The sequence below is a fragment of the Scomber japonicus genome, chromosome 19, assembly GCF_027409825.1.
Source record: "Scomber japonicus isolate fScoJap1 chromosome 19, fScoJap1.pri, whole genome shotgun sequence".
NCBI classification, from domain to species: Eukaryota; Metazoa; Chordata; class Actinopteri; order Scombriformes; family Scombridae; genus Scomber; species Scomber japonicus.
The window spans coordinates 14,736,116-14,758,876 of record NC_070596.1 but is presented as its reverse complement, the minus strand read 5'-3'; the positions used below and the strand labels follow the sequence as shown (position 1 = coordinate 14,758,876).

General features: G+C 38.4%; 2 protein-coding genes across 3 annotated transcripts; both read left to right on the top strand.

The window, feature by feature from the left end:
- The first annotated feature begins 7,709 nt into the window (after nucleotides 1–7,709).
- On the top strand, nucleotides 7,710–12,679 carry slc2a11l (solute carrier family 2 member 11, like). Of its 2 annotated transcripts, XM_053339973.1 has the most exons (13): nucleotides 7,710–7,855; nucleotides 8,121–8,219; nucleotides 8,359–8,519; nucleotides 8,645–8,769; nucleotides 8,988–9,117; nucleotides 9,756–9,904; nucleotides 10,031–10,218; nucleotides 11,151–11,261; nucleotides 11,507–11,608; nucleotides 11,755–11,830; nucleotides 11,931–12,058; nucleotides 12,210–12,437; nucleotides 12,475–12,679. In XM_053339973.1, the coding sequence occupies exons 1-12, from the start codon at nucleotides 7,832–7,834 to the stop codon at nucleotides 12,429–12,431; spliced, it is 1,515 nt and encodes a 504-aa protein (XP_053195948.1). In that variant the 5' UTR covers nucleotides 7,710–7,831; the 3' UTR covers nucleotides 12,432–12,437; nucleotides 12,475–12,679. The 2 variants fall into 2 exon arrangements, with proteins under 2 accessions (XP_053195948.1, XP_053195947.1); XM_053339972.1 differs by having other exon boundaries at nucleotides 12,210–12,679.
- A 707-nt stretch (nucleotides 12,680–13,386) lies between these two features.
- nt5c2l1 (5'-nucleotidase, cytosolic II, like 1) lies at nucleotides 13,387–20,999 on the top strand. Its single transcript, XM_053339941.1, has 18 exons — nucleotides 13,387–13,536; nucleotides 14,745–14,818; nucleotides 15,016–15,133; nucleotides 15,500–15,595; nucleotides 16,326–16,417; nucleotides 16,588–16,645; nucleotides 16,737–16,830; nucleotides 16,969–17,022; nucleotides 17,102–17,185; nucleotides 17,317–17,352; nucleotides 17,636–17,743; nucleotides 17,839–17,905; nucleotides 18,314–18,484; nucleotides 18,572–18,623; nucleotides 18,838–18,898; nucleotides 20,351–20,527; nucleotides 20,617–20,695; nucleotides 20,797–20,999. Exons 1-17 carry the CDS (start codon nucleotides 13,466–13,468, stop codon nucleotides 20,686–20,688), a joined length of 1,485 nt encoding a protein of 494 aa, XP_053195916.1. The 5' UTR covers nucleotides 13,387–13,465; the 3' UTR covers nucleotides 20,689–20,695; nucleotides 20,797–20,999.
- The last annotated feature ends 1,762 nt before the right edge of the window (nucleotides 21,000–22,761 follow it).

Here is a 22,761-nt window from a genome sequence, read left to right as displayed (position 1 = left end):
CCATGCTCTAACCACTGGTCTAATTTTCTCACAGTAAATACAACATGGCAACAATTATAGTCTACTGCCAGGCTTGGAGGTTCCCCTTCATGTCTTAATTGATGCCACAAAATAAACTTACAAGTTATCAATTTTACATTGAGTCCAATGAGAACTTCTGATATTTGTCCTCAACTGCAAACTTTATTTAATTAAACATGTTAAGAAAAAATTTGGTCAAACTCAAATACTAAAAATCTTTTTTAAAAAAAGAAAAAGGAAAATTCAGACTCCAATGTGACTCGTCTCCATTGTGCTGGAAATTAATTGAGCATGATTTATTTAGCTGAGTCATATAGACACTGGATACTTGACTTGAGTGAGAAACTTGCCCTCCAGCAGCATGTGGCACCTGTTTTCACTCCAGTTTCTCCTCTAGTGTCTCTGATACCTGAATCCAGAGGGCTTTTAGTTGTGTCACACCTGACAGAAGAGCCATTTGTGTTGAGCTGGAGATTTACTGGCAATCTGGTTTAAGTGCCACGCTCAAGGACATGGCAGCACGATAGACAACGCAGGGTTTTGACTCTCAAGTTTCAAGTTTATTTCCATGAGTTGGATGATATATTGCTGCTATGTTAGTTCATTTGGAAATATGTCATCAGGAATTTGCAGCCTAATTAGTCAGTCTGTCTTGTTAGATCATACACAAATGCTTTATGGACAGAAGACTCTGAGGATAAATGCATCATATAAAATGAGATGGTCACAGTGTGACACCAAAAGACGAGAAAAATGTGACTCCACAAAAACCTATTTTATAATTATTATTTTTATTTACATCAATACTGGCACTTTGAGGACAACTTTGAGAAGCTCTGTCTCTAAAATGTGTGTGCGTGTGTGTGTGTGTGTGTGCGTGTGCGTGTGCGTGTGCGTGTGAGAGAGAGAGAGAGAGAGAGAGAGAGAGAGAGAGAGAGAGAGAGAGAGAGATACTTTTGGAAAGGTGCAAATTCAAATGATGGTTACAAAAGTGTCTATTACTGACACACACTGATACTCTGTGAACACTGGTTTGTTTCACACAGAGTGGTCCTAGCTGAGGCGGTCGTTGGGGCCATGGTTCCAGGTGCCAGGGTTACTGGGTAATACTCTACCCGTAACCCTGGAACTTTTGAGTTCTAAACCTAACAGGACACAACACACAAAGTCTGGCATTTGCTACATTTCCTTCCTCTTTGATCTCTTCCATTCGTCCATCACATTACCCAGTTAGAGGTGAAAGTAGGCTTTTCCAGGCTCATTGTCATGTAGATAATTCCTCTTTAATAGTTATGTTTAGCTATGAGCTTTATATTAAAGGATCAGTTCACACTTCATGTCTCTAAACAACACTGATATGAATATATACTGTATACTAAAGAGCAATTGGTCACTTCAATAATTTTAATAAAGAGTTCACGTCCTTCCTCCAAATACAGTTGACCTTCCACGTGAAATGCATTTCAAACGTATATGGGGCTTTGGTTAAATTACTTGGTAACATCCCACAAGGGAGAAAGGAAGTTCATATTAAAGTCTGACAAAGATCAGATACAGTTTACCACACTTCATGTGCAGACATGAAAACGGGTCATGGGTGAAAAAGGTGAGAAGGATACGACCCCTCTAGGGAGGTTAGGGCTTGAAAGCATCAATCTGCATTTTGAGAGGAAATTCAAGCAGAACTACAACCCGACCCCGGCTAAGCGGCAGAAGACGGACGGACGGAGGACAGTACAGTTTGATGAAAGTGCAAAGATTAAAAGAAACATGTTCAATGTAAATTGAACACCAACACCAACACAACATACAACTAGTTTACTAGTGCACAAGTGTGGATGTAGTAGTTGTTGGAAACTCCTGTACTTGCACAGGATTCACACTGACTGATAAATTCAACACAAGACTCTCAGCACATGCAGTGTGAGTGTGTGTGTGTGTGTGTGTGTGTGTGTGTGTGTGTGTGTATTATCAAAACAGTCTACACTCAGATATGCAGAAACACTTCAAAGAATAGCAAACAACCTGTTTATAGAATCTCCACAATATCAAACATCCCAACAACAAATGTTTTCAGAGTCATAAAAAAAACACAATTCACATTAACACAACACACAACACACACACACACACACACACACACACACACACACACATTAGAGTAGCTCCCTTATGCAATGACCTTTTTCCTTTTTCCTAGCAAACTCCTCCAAAACAGGTCCAGGTAAAGTCCAGGTCTCTGACAGGTTCAGACTCTGTTGCCAGTAATGATAAAAAGGACTTCAGGCTCATTTTTTATTCTCCCCAAATGAGAAAATGAGCTCTCCCCCTCACAGTTTGTCACCGGCAACGTGAGGAACATCCTCAAAGCCACATAAACATTAGGGAAGACTAACTGCACTGGCCAAACTTCAATCTGGTTTTCAGCATGTTTGAGGGTGACTTGTCTGTTTCAGCCAACATGAAGCCCAGGATCGGAACTGCAGACACGTAAAACACGCTGTTCCGCCTACGGGACGGACCGGATGTTAGGAGGTAGCGACACGTTCTTCTGAATGTTTTAAACACCAACCCTTAAACATATATATTCATGCCGTACATTGTTAGAAAGCTTAGATTGCCCTGATTCAAGACCACTCATGAGTTATATGGTTGCTCACAGCCGTAATAGTATTAGCGGTTAGCTCGGCTAGCCCCTCAGCTAAAGTAAGCTAACAGCTATAATGCTACATACCTTCAAAGTCTTCCCTTTATCCACAACGATCATCTTATGACTCAGGACTTTCTGTACAGCTCGCCAAGTATCCATTCTGCTGAAATATGAAATCCGTTTCCAAAAAACCGGAATACTTTCCTCAATATGTCCATGTATTTAGTCCAACATGTAACGTAATACACGCGGAACAAACCATATACGGTCCGTTTACATCATTTCCTGACTCACGCGTGCATCTGTGGGACACGTGACTGTTTCATACGACACCACACACCAGCAAATCAGTGCTTAGGATGAGGCAGCACATGTCTCCAAAGCCAATGAGGACATGTATCCGACGACAACGTGGGTGACAATAGGTGCGTGTATTAATCGTCTATCTATGCTATTAATGAGGTGAGGTCCACTTACAAGAAGGAAAAAAACACCAAGTGACGGAGGCCTCTGGGTATTTTTTCTTCTTCTTGTCCTTTTTTCTCTCTTCCCAATTCAAGGCTCTCGTATATCTCCAAATCACAATCACTTGCCACTTGACCCCCCCCCCCAAAAAAAAAAAATCTCATCGGATCTGCATGATTCACGTAGGTCATCTATTTTGGTTTCAAAACGGCGAATTTCGCCGAAAGGTGAGTGATTTTCATGTCTGCATGTGAAACACAGTTCAAGACTGATTATAAAACTGAACTCTGGATTGAAAATGAATAACATTATGATCAATATTTTCAGCTCTAGAGAGATTCAAATGCAGATAACTAATCAGATTTTTAGTGAGCAAAAGGGCTTGGGAATGATCCACTCCAAAAAAAAAAAAATTCTGGTCCTGGTGGACCTTTTGGAATTTGGAGTTTGAGTTTCAAAGAGCTAAAAAGAAAACTTCAAGAAGAATTCTTAAGTAAGAAATAAGTCCTGTCCATATGCGTGTAATGGGAGAGTTTATACAGAAGTCATGATTTGTTTAATCTACATGGCTTTTATTTTATCTCTTCTAATCTACATTTGATATTTTAAATTAACTAGGACTTGTATTCCTGTCCAGTTGGGAACACTTAACCATTTTTCAGCAGAGAGGAAACGTTGTGAGGGAAACAGTTGATATAAGTCACCTTGCCTTGACTGGAGTTCACACTCACATAATGAGAATATAGTGAGTGTGTGCCTCAACCTGAAAAGCTTCTTGTAAAGTGAACCTGTGACTCATTCATTATTCATCGTGATCAAGCGTTACCATGACTCTCTGTCTACTTGGGAGGACCTTACGAGTTTGGCACGACTCCTTCAGTGTCTGTTTCTGCTGCCAAGTGTTTCTCTGATGGCCTGAAACAAACAGTCCAGCCTTTGAGAAACATGTAGTGTTTGATGAGAGACACAAGCTGAGAATATCAACTGTGCTACTGCCACCTCATGGCAAATTTTAAGTCGACACAACAGACTCTGAGAGTGATGGAGGGATGCTGTTTCTTGGCCAGTTTGGCTGATAATGTGCTTTACTGATTAGTCACAGCAATGGTTTTGGCATTAGGTTTGACAGGAAAAGTACTGACTAATTTAATTTTAATTAATTCATTGTCACATCCAAAAGAATTTGCTTGTTCATTTTGGTTCATAAGTTTTCACTTCTTCTTTCATCATCTTTCATGCAGAGCTTTGTCATACTGAAAGATAAAAACAACATAATAGAGTCAGTGCATGTTCATATATAGAAAATATGGCTTGATTGAGCATTATCCATCAGTTACTTCTACTTTTACTACATTGTGCTGGATATGAATATACTTTGGATAAAAAGTTTGCAGAAATTGTGTTTAACAAGACTTTATAAATGCCGGGATAATGATAAATGTCTTTATGATAATTGTAATGGGAAAATGAATAACAGCTCTAGTGAAAATGCTGAAGTAACATTTAGAATTTTTCTTGTCTGTCGTCTAGAAGAAAGAAGTTTGAAAGACTTTAGTGGGCTGACTTCATTAAAGGCATAATTTATTGTTGCACTTTCATTACGCGGGTGGGCTCTCAAGAGAGAGACTACAATAAGCAAGCTTACAGTCTACAGTCATTCAAGCCTTTGCAAGGCTGTGCTAAACGCCAACGGCAGGATGCTAACCCGCTGATGTTAGCTGATGTTTAGCGGATATAATATTTACCAGGGTTGCCATTTTAGTTAAGTCAGGTGATCATCAAAGTCAGGTTTCACCCCCTTGGGAAACCTACTTCACTACACAACACACACCCTCTGACCCCTTACCTTAACCATCTGCCTGGTTGTGTTATATAGATACTGTGAGTCTACAGATAGACCTACTAGCGGGACCCTGAATGTTTGTATGGAATATCATGACAATCCATCCAACTTTTGTTGAGATATTTCAGTCTGGATCAAAGTAGTGGACCAAACAACTGTCATCTTTAGAGCATCGTTGCTAGCATGGTAAAACAAACAATCAAAAAAAGGAACAGGGAGAGGTTGAGCCATTCAGACTTTTCAAAAACACCTTCAAAAACACAGCATGTATTCAGGCTGTAGCTTTATATTCTTGGGTTCACATTCTACACTTGCATGCGAATTACACATGGTCTTTTTACTCTGATTATGATAACTATTTTCTTTGTAAATGGATGTTTTGAAATGCCTTTAGTTTATATGGAAGAAATAAAAACAGACTTTTCTTGATGATCTGATGCAAAAACAATACAGCTCAGATATTTTACATGGTAACAAATTAAAGTGTACTATTAACATTTTTATTAACATGAATTTTTGATTAATTCTCATCTCAATTTTTAAGCATTAAATCTAAATTGTCCTGTATCATGTTGCCACATCAGCAGCCCCCTGATAGTAAACATTGGGAGTGATTTTTCACTAAAATGCTAATATAAGCTGTAGCTGTTGTGCAGCATTTAAGTGCTTTTTAATTCAAATTTGTATTTAAAGAGGAGCAAAATGTTATTAATCTCCACAGTCCTTACTGTATTATTTCTAGGTTACCATGATGTAAAGCAGTCCACCTTTCGGTAGGCACACTGGAGCATTGTGACGGGCAGGTGGCTTGAGCTGTAGCTGCTGATTTACAGAGAAGAGCATATACAACTCTGTGTTTTGCTCACAGTGGGTGGTCTGAAAATAGACTCCCAGCTGCTCAAAATAACTTCCATTCAACAATAAAGTTGATAAAGTTCAGCTGATTCACAGTTGTACAGCTGGTCTTTGTTTACACTGTTGTTACTGAGGAGACCTTTGTAAAATGTCTAGTGTTGGGAGTGTGATACAACTGGTGTCATTTTGTCCTGCATTAGATGGCTACATCTGCTTCATCTGAGGACAGAATTGTTTTTCAAAAGTAGGACAGGGGTTTTTATACTCTTTCCCCCTCCTCTCTCTGTTCTCAGTGGCTGTAAAACCAGTCATCCTTCTCATCCACCTTCATCAGATGCAGTATACTCCATAGTTTCCATTTATAATCAGTACCTAGCCACACTTTTTCCACCTCTGACACAGTAAAGCACATCTTTATATTCCTCTCTCAGATCTCAGCATCATAAATTTCCTCTCTTCCTCCTATATTGTTTCTCCCATTGTTACTCTGAAAGAACAGGGTAGCACTTTTTGGCTCATTCACCAGGGTGTCTTCCGTGCGCCTCATCAGATGACTGAAAGAATTCAACCAGCCGAGCACTTACACATCATTTACACAGTGAGCAAAAGTCAGTCTTAGAGTTTAATTAACCAAGAACATCCAAAAGTAAAAGACAATACACAATGGCTCCTTTGATGTAATGCTTCTTTCCTTTGACCTCCAAAGAAACAATCATATACATGACCACACTGTCTCTTACAAGCCTTTTTTAAATCCTTCTTTCTATCAGTACATATGTGGATGCCTCAGTGATCACTCATTATTTCAACAATATTGCACAGTGCAGAAGCATGGGTGCGGCATCATCCATTTTTATTTGAGTTTGCGTTACTCTTGTGTATAAATTGAAACAGATGGTATGTAAAATGGCTACGGTGCCTCTGTTTTTATGCAGTGTCAGCCATTATTGCTTGTGTCAAGCTGTAAATAGAGTCTCTCTGGCAGCTGCAAGGCTTTTCATCTCTGCAGGAGAAAGGAAACAGTCCTCCTGACAGCTTTTTAGAAGTTTCAGTCTCTCAGTGGTCTGTCTGTCTGGAGGGTGTCATCTGAAGCCGCCGCCTCCTGGAGATGATGCAAGACAAGCCATCACCAGCTCCTTCCTGGAGGTCAGCTGTGTGACATCTGCCTGACATAGAGTGATACTGTGGGGGGGGGGGGGGGGGGGGGGTTCTGAATCGAGTTTGTGTGTCTCATTAGAAGCAGGTTTAACTCTCATAGGCTGCACATGAAGGGACGTGTCTGATTGCAACGATTTGGTATCACACCAAATCCACCAACAGGTTTTCAGCTGGTGATGATGTGTGCACGGTTATCGGAAGAATTCAAGTGTTTTAGCACTATGAATCGGTCAACATAATGTATTTTCTCACTGTAGACAATAAACCAAAGAGGTCAGTTAACCAGTAAAAGGCTGTTGTAAGGGTTGGGGGGATTTCTTAGAATTTGTGAGGGATATTTTTCGTTGGACCTCTTTGTTCACACCTACTGTACAGAATGACAATCATTACAGATTAACAGTCCACAGGAGCTTCACTTCACATTTTGGAAGGTCTTTAAGAAGTCATGTAGCCTAAAATATTTAAATATGGATGCTTTATTTGCTTGATTGGAATATTAGAAAATAAAATATCCTCAGGAGTTTCAGGTTTTATGGGGAATTCACAGTCATGTTGGAGTTTTTTTTTCTTTTCCCTAAGCTTTCAAACAGATTGCAAGACAATAAATAACTTTTTTAGCACTGTCTGTCTGTCCAAAGTCTGTCAAATCATTGGGCAAATTCCTTAAGCAAACACAAATAGTATCCTGAGACATACACAAACAGACAAACTGTGGCATTTCCTCTTTGGCCTCAATAAAAAGTTAATCATTTCAGTGCAAAGTTACATGTCTGCAGCACTGTCTTAACATGTGAACCATTTGTACAGACTTCGCACATGAAAACAACAGAGCTCCAGCCATGCTACAATACCTAACACTCCTGGTAGGAAATATTTAAGATTATTTTGTGTCCACCTCACTTTTTTTTCTTTATAAATACAGTATGTGAATGCCAACTTTAGGAATAAATGATTGCTGTAGCCTGCAGAATCAAGATGAGTATTCAGCATTAATAATTTAACATATAGATGCTGACAAATGTAACCTTTAGAACATGTGATAATGAAGATGAATTTGTTGATCCAACATCTTTGATTTTAAGTAAAATATATTGTCATTAAAACAGTTCATATGCTAAATCTCTGCAGCTGGACTGTCCTGTTGTAATCGCTGCTATTTTTATCTCTGGCATCGGTGGGACATTTCAATATGGTTTCTGTATATCTGTGATGACCTCTCCCTCTCCTGTGAGTACAACTACTTCACAAATTCATGTTAAAATGTCAAAAACTTCTGAAGCCGTGCGAAAACAAAACATACATCATGATGGCATGAATGTATAGAAAATGAATATTGAATATTGAACTGTACTTGTGATACTTGCAGTTTATACAGGAGCTGGTGAACAAGACATGTGTGCAGAGATACAGACTCTCTTTGCAGCAGTGGCAGCTCTCTCTCATCTGGTCTTTCACTGTGTCCATTTTCTGCATTGGGGGATTACTTGGGGCACTGGTGGCTGGTCCACTGATCGCAAAATTCGGCAGGTCAGTGAACACAAACAGAAAAGTAACAATTAATTAAGCATCTTAAAAGAAAAGTAAAATAACAACCAATTTTTCAAAATGGCTTAAGACTCTAACATAGATGTCTCTTTTTCCCTATCCCACAGAAAAAAATGCCTTTTATTAAACAACTTTGTGGCTATAATTGGAGCTGTGTTGATGCTCTTGAGCAAAACAGCCATGTCCTTTGAGATGATCATGGTGGCACGATTACTTTATGGCATCAATGCAGGTGAATCTACTATATGAAGAAACTCATTTAATCTCTCTTTCTTCTTTAATATCCTCATAGATGGCTGCTCCATCACTCTTGGCTCCCCCATTTAACCCTACAGACAATCGATTTCTATTTGTGACTATAATATTTCAAAGTTCTTCAGGTCATTCATCATCCTGTTATTGATCATTATTGACTCTCAAAATGTATGATCCCCTTGTGTATGCCTCTAGGAGTCAGTCTCTCAGCTCATACACTGTACCTCGTCGAATGCACTCCCAAGAGGCTGCGAGGGATGGTGGGAGTGACCATCGCTACCTTCATCTCACTGGGGAAGTTCTCTGGTCAGCTGCTGGGGATCAGGTGAGGTGGCCAACGTCATAGATACTGTGCATAGAGTTAAGGAAAGAGTCAGGTGGTGCTGGGGTCAAATGACAGCTCACATGTGAACAGAGCTCTGTGGTGTCTTCTTTGTACATATGGGCAATATGGATTAAATCTTTAATCAAAATATATGTAACGCACCACAATATTTATACAAATGCAGTTCAAAGTGATTTACAATCAAAGAAATGATATCCACCAAGTGCTTCTCATCATAAAAGACATAATTGTAACATAGAAAAATGTACAAAAGATGAAAAAATAAAACACATTTAATAATATTTCATATATAAGATGAAATAAAGTGAAAATATTATACATAGAATGTGTACTTCAGTAGTGGCAATTTGAGAATTAGTAGCACCTATATGTCTCTGAAGCCATAAGCAAACAGAAACTCCCTTTTCCCAACGGACGCTTCTTCTACCACTGGTTAGTATTACTGATAAGAAATGATGACCCAAACTGCAAAAATAAGATCCTAGCTTTCATAAAACTTTACAACATTCATGATTTCAAACAAAACATTTTACCAGTTAGTGTTTGTCTGCGTGCCATGATATTATACTGTGAGTGCTACACTGCTGCATAAAGTTAACTTGATTTTGTCCTTGCAGTGAGTTACTTGGGACAGAGGACAGGTGGCCCTGGTTGCTTGGTTTCAACGGTTTCACTGCGTTACTTCAGCTCTTCACCCTGCCCTTCCTGCCAGAGTCTCCCAGTTTCCTGCTGCTCGACAGAGGAGACCGCCAGGCCTGTGAGAAAGGTGCGAGTATACATCTTTTGCTTCAGGGGATCCTCTGAACTTTCAAGTTTGTAATATTATGCTTGTTGTGATGTTCAGTGGTTTGATCACTCCTTAAATCTGCTGCATCTTCATGCTCTCCTATAGCTATAAAGAGGCTATGGGGCAACAAGGACTACAGCAAAGAGGTGGAGGAGATGTTGCAGGAGAAAGCTGCCCTGCAGAGTGTTCGCAGCCTCTCAGTGATAGAGCTGATTCAGAACCAAACAGTCCGCTGGCAGCTCCTCACTATCCTCGTTGCCTTCACCACGCTGCAGCTCTGTGGCATCAATGCCGTGAGTGATATGTCATACACTCAATGCTGTTCAGCAGTTTGGTGAAATGTTTACTGCACTTTGGGATGAAATGCATTTTTTTTTTTGCATAATTTGACATTTCACTTCTTTTTTTAGACAATGATGCACAAAATCAATAGTCAGCAAAAGGTCTGCAAAACATGAGACTTATTGATTGTGTCCAACTAGCTAAAGTGTTCAGTTTTGAGGCTTCAGCATCCACAGATGTGTCAATATATTATATTAGAAGTGTAGATACAAGTTATGAGAGCGTACACATGAAGGGCTGATTTTGGCCATATTGAGGCTGTAAATTTAATTATTTTGCATTACATAGTATTAATTTACTTTTGTAAACATTAAAGGCAAATAGATGTGCTGTAGTGGTGTGCTCAAAGAGAACGTTATAGTGTGTATACAAGAAACAGATACTGTTCCTCATGATGAGATAAAATCAGTTTAAATAAGCTAATTTTAGGCACATGTATTTCAGAGCAGGTACACATACATTAATACATAAATTTTGCTTTTTGAAAAGTTTTAGCAGTAGTAGAGTTTATTTAAATTCATCCCCAGGGGGCAATGAATGAGTTTTGATTGGTGATGTTTAATAACAGTCCAACACAAAAGGACCAACTAAGCTCCAGTTAGCATTAATGCATTTTCCTTAAAAGTCCCTCTTTCCAGTCAAATCAAACCAGACATTTAAACATACTGTTAAAATGATGAATGTATTTAATTTCAAAGAGAAAAAATAAAAACAATATCAACAATCCACTCCCTCTCCCTGCACTCAGACCTACCTTACATGCTATATTCAAAACTGTGCATGTACAGTAGGGCTTATATTTAAAAATGTCTTTAACTTTGTGGGTTTATGAATAGACATGTAATATGGCATGTCATCTCTATATTCAAATGCTTCTCTCCAGGTGTACTTTTATTCTTTTGATGTGTTTCGTGCGGCAGGAATCCAAGAGGGTCAGTTACGTTATGCTGCCTTGGGAACAGGGCTGTGTGAGCTGTTCACCTCTATAGCCTGTGTAAGTCCTGTTTCACTGATATCTAATCATCTTTTCTATGGCCTATTAGCATCAGTGAGTTTTGAGAATAATATACTTTACACATGCTCACACATTGTAAAAAAAAACATCATGCTTTCTTAAAATGTGCCCCCTTATAGTAATATGAACCATCAATGATGTCTGTCCCAATGCACAGTTATACCGCCCCCATGTGGTCGCATAATTCAGTGCAATCATTGCTTAATATCCTTTTGATTTTGCAGTTCATGTTAATTGAGACTACAGGCAAAAAGTTGCTGCTGTTCAGAGGATACATGGGAATGTCGGCTACGCTTGTTCTCCTCACCATCACCCTGTACCTGCAAGTGAGTCACCACACCCCCACCAGTTGCTGCTGCTGGAGGCATGTTGCTGCACATTTTGAGGCTTAAAACATGTCACATCTTGAGAGACAGTAACTCAAGCCACTCATAAACTCATGTATAACAGATATTTTTTTTGTTTTCCTCAGAGTCAAATCTCCTGGATGCCGTACTGCAGCATGGTCCTCATTTTCTTCTTCATAATATTTTTTGCCAGTGGACCTGGTATGTTAATCACTCCAGATCTTATCAGATATTTCAGTTTAAATAATATTCATTTTTTGAATGAATAGAGGTGATATCTCTATGTGTTCTTCACCCCCAGCTGGAGTTACAGCTCCTCTTCCAGGGGAAATGTTGACTCAGTCGTTCAAATCAGCTGGATACACCATAGCTTGCACCGTCAACTGGACAGGCCTGTTTGTGCTAGGGATGCTTTTCCCTGTCTTAGTGGTCAGTACATTATTATCTTTATCAGATTTCAAACTACAGGACAATAGACCAACAATATAGGTGACACTTTGGTGCAGATATTTATTTGGAATTAAATAAAATGCACCATTCAGACTGACTCACACATTTGTCTCAAACGCTTCCTTTCCAGGAGAATCTGGATTACTTTTGCTTTCTCCTATTCCTGTTTTTCTGCGCCACCTGTGGGCTGTATGTGTGGTTCAACGTCCCTGAGACCAAGAATCTGACAGCGCTGGAGATTGCTGCAGAGTTTCAGAGGATGCACTGCAAATCTGAAAAGTCACAGAGGGAACAATCCACTGAACAGACAGAGACACCTAACAGCATGGAACTATATGAGACCAAATTATGATATGTAGGCCTACAGATATATAAGCTGAAATACAGTACACTGGCAAACATGAGTTTATACCAGTTTATATCACACTGACAAGATTTAAAGTGTATTACTAGCTGAAAATATAAGATATAACTGATGTAGTCATACAGTTTAAATGTTTCACCGCTGCAACTGCATTTTGGTGTTTTGTAAGTCCACATGCACAACATGATAGCAACTATAAAGGTGTTTATGAAGTTAGTCTTGTGAATAATGCATTACTGCACCATGAGATTAATAAATGTTGCTTTACTGTATTTTATATTTACAATTTTTAATTTTTTTTATTTTTGCAATTTGAAGTTTGAATGTACGAATAATTACATGTGTGTGGTGTTATTTCAGTGGTAAATTTCTGTATATTAACTTTAAAATGTCCAAAGGCTTATATTGACTTCAGTGGACAGACATCCTTGTAGTTTAAGACAAATTTTAGTCACTGAAGGTTTCAGTGAGGCCTCGGGCTATACAGATACACATCACAACATGCACTATCCTGCTGCAGAAACTTCATGCTGCATGGAGGACCTCAAGTTGGGGTCACAGTGTTCATCTATTTTAAACTTGGAAACGTGACAGAAATACGCCTACAGTAGTGTAACTTTTTGGTAACGACACAAGTCAAATCAGTCATTTAAATATGTGACTGTTTTGTTTTGATGAGCTCTGGTGGGGATGACATCAGGGATCTCCTAATTACGCAGCCACGCCACATGTGTGCTGCCCTGATAACACAATCTGCACGCTCAAAGCTAAAGAACTCAGACAAACGCTCAAGGCAAGATGCGTGTGTCCTGCGGCCGTTTACGTCACTAACGAAGAGATTCAGGCTGCAAACAACAAACAACAGGAACAAAGGTCCTCCCCCACAAAATTTGAGTAAATTTGGCATTTTAAATGCGTGTCCGATGAGCGGCAGCCCAAAAAACTGCTGACTTGTAGACTGCAGAGCAGTTTTGTGATAACTTACAGGAGAGTTGGACATCAGCAGCCTTCGTTTACAGACAATGGACGCAATGGACACAGAATCCAGCCTCTCTTCTGATCAGCCCAAGGTGACGAGAGGCTTTAACCAAAAGTGAGTCAGTTTGTTTTAAGGTAATATTACAGACACACAAATATACTTCAAAATGTACAACAGCACGATGCTGCTGTGCTTCCAGCCTTAAATTCTTCACATAGTAAGAGTATGTGAAATTTTGTCATTTAATTTTTTTTTGAAAGAGCAAATAAGTATTTAATTTTTTTTACATTGTATGTGTAATTACTTCATCAGTCACAACACCAACTCCACTTTCTATATTAATTTATACATTTTTATTAACATATCATTATTTTAACTATGTTGACATAATAATTACAATGTAGGCAATATGTAATTAGCTATCAACTACCAGAACTGTCTGACACTCCTGACTTACCAGCTTTTATTGTCTGAAGGTTTTGCACCATGTCACTGAATATTTTAATCAGTAGCTCCCCTCAACAGTAAGCCTCCTGCATCAGACACACTCATCTCTCACCAGCTTTTATTTGCCAGAACGATCTCCAGGAGAAAGATCCTCAATGCTAAGCAGAAACACGCTTAAAAAAAATGAGCGCTTACAGGTAAATTATTTACAGCAACCCTATATGTGTGAACTGTCAGAGAGGGTTAAGCTTGGAAGAGTTGCAGATAGGCCTCACTGTCAGGGTGTCACTGATAAAGAGCATCTGGGGCATGTGACACAGGAAACCATGGACAGCTTACACCAGTGAATACTACAGTCTCTAAGAATTACATCATGGATGCTTTTTTTGGTTCCCTGGTAGTAATTGACAGTCATTTAAACAGAGATCGTTGAGATTGTGATAACAAGCCTGCACCCAGCTCGCTGAAGGCAGTTGGAGGGCAGGAAATGAGGAGGTGCCAAAAGATAGAAGAAGTTAACTGAGGTGTGAATTCAGGTAAAACTCCAGAGTTTGTGAAATGTTCAATAAAAGCAATAAATCTTGGCTTTACATCAAACAACAATAATAACAAAACATTCGCTTCACCCTAGATGACTTCTTCCCTCTAACCTAACATGAACATAACTTCTTGGTTGGACTGATGCAAACTAGCTGATAAGCAAAGATCTCAGTGTGTCATACAACATGCTTAACCTTAAGAAACCTCACTCAGACAATACACACACGTGGATTGTGCAACACATCAGCTCAGAGGTCTTGTACTCCAACATCTTTTGTTCTGCTGTAATGAGCCTGCAGACTTCAGCTGTGTCGCTGTATCGTTTTCGATCATAGGGTGTTCGTCAACAGAAGCCTGACACTGGAAAACATCAAATGCTATGGCTTCGACATGGACTACACGTTGGCAGGTACGACAAAAAGACCTTTGTGTGCCAACTACTGTCTCATCTTGAGGAGCCTATTTGTGCTGTCTGTTCATATATGTGACATATTATGGTTATCACTATATATTCTAGCTTCTGAACTTTTCTCCTGAACCAGCTACACCAGAATAACTGGCTGTATGCTAATGGTTTTCTGTGTGTGTATGTGTGTGTGTTTGTAGCTTATAAGTCTCCTGACTACGAGAGCTTGGGCTTTGAGCTGATAAGAGACAGACTGGTGTCTATTGGTTATCCTCATGAGCTTCTACGCTACAAGTATGACCAAAACTTCCCTACACGGTTAGTTCTTCACTCTGCAACTGAGGATCAATGCCACAATAAGGAAATCAATTAATCTGTTAACATTAAAATTGAAAGTTCAGATGTCGGATGTTTATGGGCAAGTTGTTTCAATAATTTAATAAGTTTTATCTGAAGATGTGAGGTATAACCCATTGAGATAAGCCATCTTGCTTCAAGGATGACCTCAGGCAAAAATAAATTTCTACTATGTGACAAAAATATTAGTTCTGTTAAGGGACGTTTAAAACAGTTCAGTACAAACACCAATGTTGCTTCACATTTGTCCTTTCCTTCCTTTGTATCTGCTTCAACTCTCAATTAATTTCATGTCTGAATAATCTCTTTTCCTTTTTTTACCCTCAGTGGTTTAGTGATTGATACCACATACGGGACTCTCCTGAAGGTGGATTCAAATGGGAATGTTTTGGTCTGTAGTCATGGCTTCCGCTTCCTCACAGGGTAAAGGACTTTTTAATTATATTTTTTTTAATTTTAAAGTGGTAGTTACACTTTTTTCGTGGCAAAAATCTTCAATCAGACATATGATTTAAGTAAATGAAATATTTCTGCAACCACTGGTTTTATGTCAAGAAAAAGAAATCAGAAGTCTATGATTCACCTTTTTTTCAGATATATTGAGTGCTGTACATTCAAATGATATTTATACTTTACTTTACTTAACTTACAAGTTAAACTGTTACAGTATCTTGGATCGACAGGAAGACAGTTTTGTTTCTATTCAGTGATTGATTGGAGAAAAAGTCAAGAAAACTAAAATTGCTCAACATTCAACTATTCACACACTGATAGCAGAGATTGCCATGTAAAGTGCTAAGCTGATCATCAGAAGATCTAAATTCACACGCACTTACGGCACATCCTTCAGGAGCAATTTGGGGTTCAGTATCTTGCCCAAGAACAATTTAACATGGAGAAGCTGGGGATCGAACCGCTGATCTTGTGATTAGTGGATTACCCGCTCTTCCTCCTGAGTCACAGCCAGTAACAATGACTGCAGCATGACAGTCACCTGAGATGAGCCGGCTGAATGGGGATGACTTGTTTGTGGATTATCACAAGATTTCACACAGTAATTAACATCCCTGAAATGTTAATGACTCTAAGTTATTGGAGTCTGTAAACTTGTATCTGGATCTGTAATACTCACCTGTATGATTGTGTTTCACAGGGAAGACATTCACAACTACTACCCCAACAAGTTCATTCAAAGAGATGACACCGACCGTTTCTATATTCTTAACACTCTCTTCAATCTTTCAGGTTAATATTTACTTTTACTTTTTGTTATTGACTATAATTTGTTTTCACAAAAGATTTCACAATTACCTTTATATATTTTAATACGTTTGTACTTTACTTATGTGAATTAACAATAAACATTCAGTTAAAACATATAATAACTATTCATTTTGTTTCCGTGCACTCTGCAGAGACTTATCTCTACGCCTGCCTTGTGGATTTCTTCACCTTATGCAGCAGATACAAAAAGTGAGCCATAATGTGATCATTCCTGTCTGCTCTTTTTTCTTCTCTTGAACAATTAACTTATTCTCTTTCTCTACTGCTCATTTTCTTCCAGCGCTCTGAAGGGTTACCATCACGGCGACTTGTTTATGTCTTACAGAAGCATGTTTCAGGATGTCCGGGATGCAATGGACTTTATTCACGACACGGTGAATTGACAAAATATTTCATATTCTGGCTCACTTTTTTATAAGATAAGAAATATTACAGATATGTGTCCATCTTGATTCAGGAACTTTGTCTGTACTGTGTAGTAACTGTTACACTCTTATGTGTGTGCTGTGTAGGGGATCCTGAAAGAACGGACAATAAAGAATTTGGATAAATACGTTGTTAAAGATGTGAGTATACACTGACAGGATTGTGTATAAAAATGTCTCTTAGCTTGAATTTTGAATAAATAAATTTTTTTCTTTACAGCCAAATATCAGTGTACTCCTGACTCGGATTGGAGAAGTGGCCAAAGTCTTTCTTGCCACCAACAGTGACTATACCTACACTGAGGTGAGCTTCCAAATTGACTTAACACTCAAACTCAATTTACATTTACATTTACAAATTACATGAAAATGAAGGAACACAACCATCAAAATGACCAATATTCTAAGAACTTGTTTCTTTCCTTCTTCATCGAGGCCATTATGAAATACCTGCTGGAAAGCGGCACTAAGGTAAGCCAATTATATTCAGAAAGTTTACACTGAAAACAAACAAAAATGATATTTACTTTCACACTTAATCAATTTCCCTCCTCATACTTTTCCAAGTATTTTAAATCCTGCTTTGTTTACACCAATGTATACTGGCTTGCAGTCTTTGTCTTCAGTGATGTGTCTTTCAGTACTTTACAGTCATGCGTAGATCAGTGGAGTAGTATGAAATGTTAGGTTGGACTATGTACGACTATGGTCCTTTAGGAGAGTCATGAGAACTTAAATTTATTCTTAATTCCAGTCTGGAAGTCCGAAAAAGTCCTGGCGCTCCTTCTTTGACCTTGTGGTTGTGGACACCAGGAAGCCACTGTTCTTTGGAGAGGGGACTGTGCTGAGACAAGTAGACACGGTATGAACATGTTACTGATACTGTTGTTTTAAATACTGATGTTGAATCACAGCATGTTTCACTCACATACAGTATGATATATTTTTGACATACAGGACACAGGGAAGCTTCGGATTGGGACTTACACAGGTGCCCTCCAACATAGTACAGTCTACTCTGGAGGTGAGATTCCTAGTTATGTCTTTTCTTTCAGACATTATTGCATTGTTTTTACAAATTATCACATAATATTTACTGAATTCATAAATAAGAACAGAACAAGAAGTTTAGAGGTTTAGGAGTAGCAACATTGCTCACTACTTTTACTATGATTAGGTTAAAGTAGTGTAACGTGTAGTCGCAACTGTGAAGAGTTTTGATCAGTTTAAAGAGTATAAATGTGTTATAATTACTGAAAAAAGAGAATGTCTATCTTGGTACAATTATTTTAGATATTAGGTGATTTTGATATGTGGGTTAGGGTTTAGGGTTAGGGTTAGTGATAGGACTGTACCTTAAGATTATGTAATAAAAAATGTAATAAAACCAATCTCTTCATCCCTTTTATTGTGAATCCATGTCTGGTTGCAGGATCCTCAGACATTATTCGTGATCTGCTGGAGGTCAAAGGTAAGGATATCCTGTATGTTGGAGACCACATCTTTGGCGACATCCTCAAATCTAAGAAATGTCAGGGCTGGAAGACATTCCTTGTTGTACCGGAGCTCACCAAGGAGCTGCAAGTGTGGGAGGAGAAGAAAAGTAAGAACAAGAGTTGATATCATCTTTCTGTTACTGTGGTTATTTTTGGTGGATTTTGAAGGTTTGAAGTCTGTCTTTGTTTTTCAGATTTGTTTGAGGAGCTAAAACGTCTTGATGTCATCTTAGCTGAGCTTTATAAGTGAGTCTGTGTACATCTGTACCTTTTTCTTACATTATGCTTATATGTAGTGTTTAAAAGCCCTTAGTACACAGTTAATTTGTTTATTCTAAAATATTTAAAATATAAATATCTGTCAAATGATTGATAGTTAAGTCATGAGTTATGAGTTAGTTTAACTAATGTACATGAAACAGTAAAGTGGTAATTGTTTTCTGTGTTTTGTGATCTGAAGACACATGGACAGCGGCAGTCGAGAGTGTCCTGACGTCAAGGCCATTCAGAGTAGAATGAAGGTGAGCTCTACTTTTTAAAGCATAGTTTCATGCTTTTTAAGAAGTTTTAAAGGGATGTATTAAAGACATTTTTGTTTGTATTATGAGGCTCTGGTATATCTTTGCATGATTTACAGTGAAAAATACAACAACAACAAAAAAAAAAAAATCCTTATTTTTTATTAAATTGACACATCCCGTTAGTTCAATCTTTGTCGGAAAAAGGATGTTTGAGCTGCTGTCTCTTTACAGTCCCCCTCCCCATGAGCCTGCTCTGTTCTGATTGGACAGCTACCTGAGGTGACGTAAGCAAACAGCAGTAGTAGAACTTCTTTTTGTCATTGTTTACTTAATCTGTCAACTCTCCTACATATGTTTGAGCCTGAATCATGAGGACGCAATCATGAGCATGAAGTAGAAGTAACAAGTAACAAAATGTTCAGAGTAGACTGAAGCTGTGGCATTTAACTTTCAGGCAGCAGTTTTACACACGTTCACCTCCATGTTTGGAAATGACAGAAAATCTAATCTAGATTTATCTAGAATCTAATCTAGACATCTAAGCAGGTAGCTCTTGGTCTGAGAAGTGAAGCCAATGCAGAAGTGCCTTAAACCTGCATTATCCCTAATGACCAGCAGAGGGTGACTCTACTGGCTCTAAAAAGAAGGCCATTTGTAATAAGGTTTATGGGAAAATTACTCTACTTTTCACTTGATTTATTACCCCAGTAACAGTTACCCAATGGGTTTATGGCCTCAATTGCTAGTTTCAAGTCTCCTTCAATTCAACATGATGTTCATTTTGAGTAAAATAGATGATAAAGCTTGGTATGCTTTAGGGCTACCTTGTGATTAGCAAATTGCTACCATAGTGTTGCATGAGGTGCTGTAGTTGGCCCCTGGGGAGCTCCTCCCTAGCTCCACACTCCCATCCAAATATGATCACCTCTCATCACCACTGAAAAAACAAAACAAGATGGCGATGGTTAATATGCCAAACTCAAGTCTTCAAAATGGGAGTCCACAAACCAATAGGGGATGTCACAGTGGCTACGTTCATTAATTTTATGCAGCAAAAAGCATGTTATGTCCCCTTAAAGTTAAGAAATGGAAGCATCAAATTGCGTTGCTGGGAACATTAAAATTCCTTTAGGACTTTAACACACAACTCATGAAGGTGATGGTTTGATTATCCTTTCAAAATCTACCTGTTTCTCTTCATGTTAATAGCTCATCAGTGCAAAGAGAACTTAAACAACATAAAATTATGGGACATATATGTAGGTCTTACTAGGAAGCTCTTGGTATGATGCCGAATGTGTTCATTGCACCAGAATAATAATGCAAAACTTTTAGAAAGCCATTTTGCAACAGAGAAAAAACACTAAGCTGAGGTGTTTCAGATTGTTGCCTTGTCTTAATTTAATCTGTACAGGCTTTTCTTGCTGATGTTTTGTTTGTGTGTTTCTGCAGGTGCTGACTTACAGAATGGACTTGTCCTATGGCCAGTTGGGCAGCCTCCTGCGCAGTGGCTCCAGACAGACGCTGTTTGCTAGCCAGCTGATGCGTTACGCAGATCTATACTCCTCCTCCTTTATCAACCTGCTGTACTACCCCCTCAATTATCTTTTCTTGGCTCCTCCAGTGCTGGTCAGTCCTCTCAGAAAAGAAATCTGTGTACTTTCATTGTTCATCACGACAGCCATTGTTCATCTTACTCTCACTGATAACTCTTTCAGATGCCCCACGAGGCGTTGTCTCAAAACACTGCTGAATTCGGTCCGAGAGAGTTCAACCATGCTATCAACTAAAACTAAGGTTGCATTATTATCATGATGAAATATTGAAACTGTACAGGATTTTTATTCTGAATTATAGAGTCACAGAATTAAATTATTCACATTTCTTCTTTCTTTCAGGAGTGCTAATGCAGGTGCCTGAGATGAGACAGAAGAAGACATGGCGATGCCTCAGAGAAATCTTCTAATGTGCTTCTACTTGTCATAGACAGTGACCTGTCTGCACCTGTGCAAATATGAAGGGTTTGTTACAGCCTTGATGTGCCTCCTTTACAACAAAATGTGAATTATTGCTCCACCTGCTGGATGCAAATTGCTGTGCCATGTTTTAAAAAAATATATAGAAAAAAGAAAGTATGTTTTGTGAGTGAGTGAGTGAGTTTTAGGATTCAAAGGAAAACAGATTCAGGCTTACTGTATATATGTGTGAAAATGTGTCTAAATCTGCTTTTACATGTGTATCACAGCTAAGAGTAGAGTCACATAGTATTAGTGGCTTTTTAGATTGTCCAGTAGATTACACAGTTTTCATAATGACTCTTTCATGACTCTTTCTTTTGTAGAATATAGCTATAATAATAACTGTTCACAGAGAGGTCTGTGAATCAGGCTAACATATTGATGTTGAATTTTCAAATTCTGCGAGCACCAAACTAAATTTTACTCTCCTCTATTTTCAACTAGAAGTACAAGGAATTACTTCTTAATGTCCATTTGTGTCGATTGGGTGACTTCACCCCTCAAGGTTTTCCATTTGCACTACATCTCTAATCCACTGGATGGCAATGAATCACCTCTGCAACTAACTCTCTGCAGCAAACAGATCACTGTGTGTGTGGCCAGAAATTAGCCCAGATAATGTTTTATTTATTGTCAAAACGTTTATTTACTTTCATTTTTACAAAAGAAGTAAGAACGGTGTTAACAGTTAAATATGTAGTCCGTTTTTTTTGGCTAATTTATTGATCACACATGGTATATACATCAGATCTGCTGATAGTCAGGGGCATGGTTTTGCATTGTCTCCTAATGCAACACATCTGATTTTGCACTTGCTATGGTTGCAACAGATGTCAATATCAGGAGTTTATCAGGATCTTCATTCATCAGCAAAAAGCATTTAAATAATCAACTCTAACATGTACTCATACAAAAAGAGAACCTGTTTTAGATAGTTACTAGAAACTATGTATCTCTCTCTTGTTCTTGTCTTGTTCAGACAAAGAGCTTTATCGAGACAGAGCTGGGAGGGAGATGGGCTCCTCCTCACTGTATGATAAGAGCTTTTCTTTTCATAGGAAATGATGGTCTTGAGGGGTTGAAATGTGCCACAGCAGTATGGTTTGTCTCCTACATGCCACTCAGGAGAAAACTTTCAGTCTACAGATCGTATTCATTGCTCATATAGCAGGTGTCTCATCTCTGATACTGATATCCACACAAAGGAAGAGATATAAAAGTGAGTAGAGGAGATGAAGATGAAATGTGTCACCGATCATTATGAAGCTTCCACTAATATTTAGAAACAGTATAAACTTTGGTGTTAAACCATGGGAAGGAAAACAGAATAAAATCTTATCTGCCAGATCAAGTATCTAAAAAGACTTTAAAGACGATCTGATATCTGTTCAAATAATTCAGGAACATTTGGACATATAAGCACATAAGAATCTATTATTTTCTGTGAGTGAAGTTTCATTTGATTTCAAGGCACTCACAGTGGGATGCTGCATTGTTTTAATCTCTCAAATTAAACTTGTGAGGCAAGAACAAATTAGGATACACCCACTTAATTTATTGGCACCACCTCCTTGTAAACACACACACACAACACACACACACACAGGTTTCCTAGATGATTTCATATCCTGTATTGGGGCTATTTCAGTCGATTTGGATTTCCTTCATCATTGTCTGCTTGTCACCTGGATTTATTGTTTCATTTGATTAAGATTTATTTTCTCAACCCTTGCTTAAATTCACAGCTTTTTTATCTCTGCTTCCTGCTATTTGATCTGGTGTTTTTATTTTATTTTCACCACACACATAAACTAACCATATCCTTTTCTGACATTTGATGTTTAA

Bases quoted from the DNA above. Each gene is read 5' to 3' on its own strand.
- slc2a11l (XM_053339973.1), top strand. From the start codon at position 7,832: ATGCTACAATACCTAACACTCCTG. The intron at 8,520-8,644 runs GTCAGTGAACAC...CCTATCCCACAG, and splicing joins CTGATCGCAAAATTCGGCAG to AAAAAAATGCCTTTTATTAA. The intron at 10,219-11,150 runs GTGAGTGATATG...GCTTCTCTCCAG, and splicing joins AGCTCTGTGGCATCAATGCC to GTGTACTTTTATTCTTTTGA.
- nt5c2l1 (XM_053339941.1), top strand. From the start codon at position 13,466: ATGGACGCAATGGACACAGAATCCAGCCTCTCTTCTGATCAGCCCAAG. The intron at 16,646-16,736 runs GTGAGCCATAAT...ATTTTCTTCCAG, and splicing joins TTATGCAGCAGATACAAAAA to CGCTCTGAAGGGTTACCATC. The intron at 17,353-17,635 runs GTAAGCCAATTA...TCTTAATTCCAG, and splicing joins TGCTGGAAAGCGGCACTAAG to TCTGGAAGTCCGAAAAAGTC.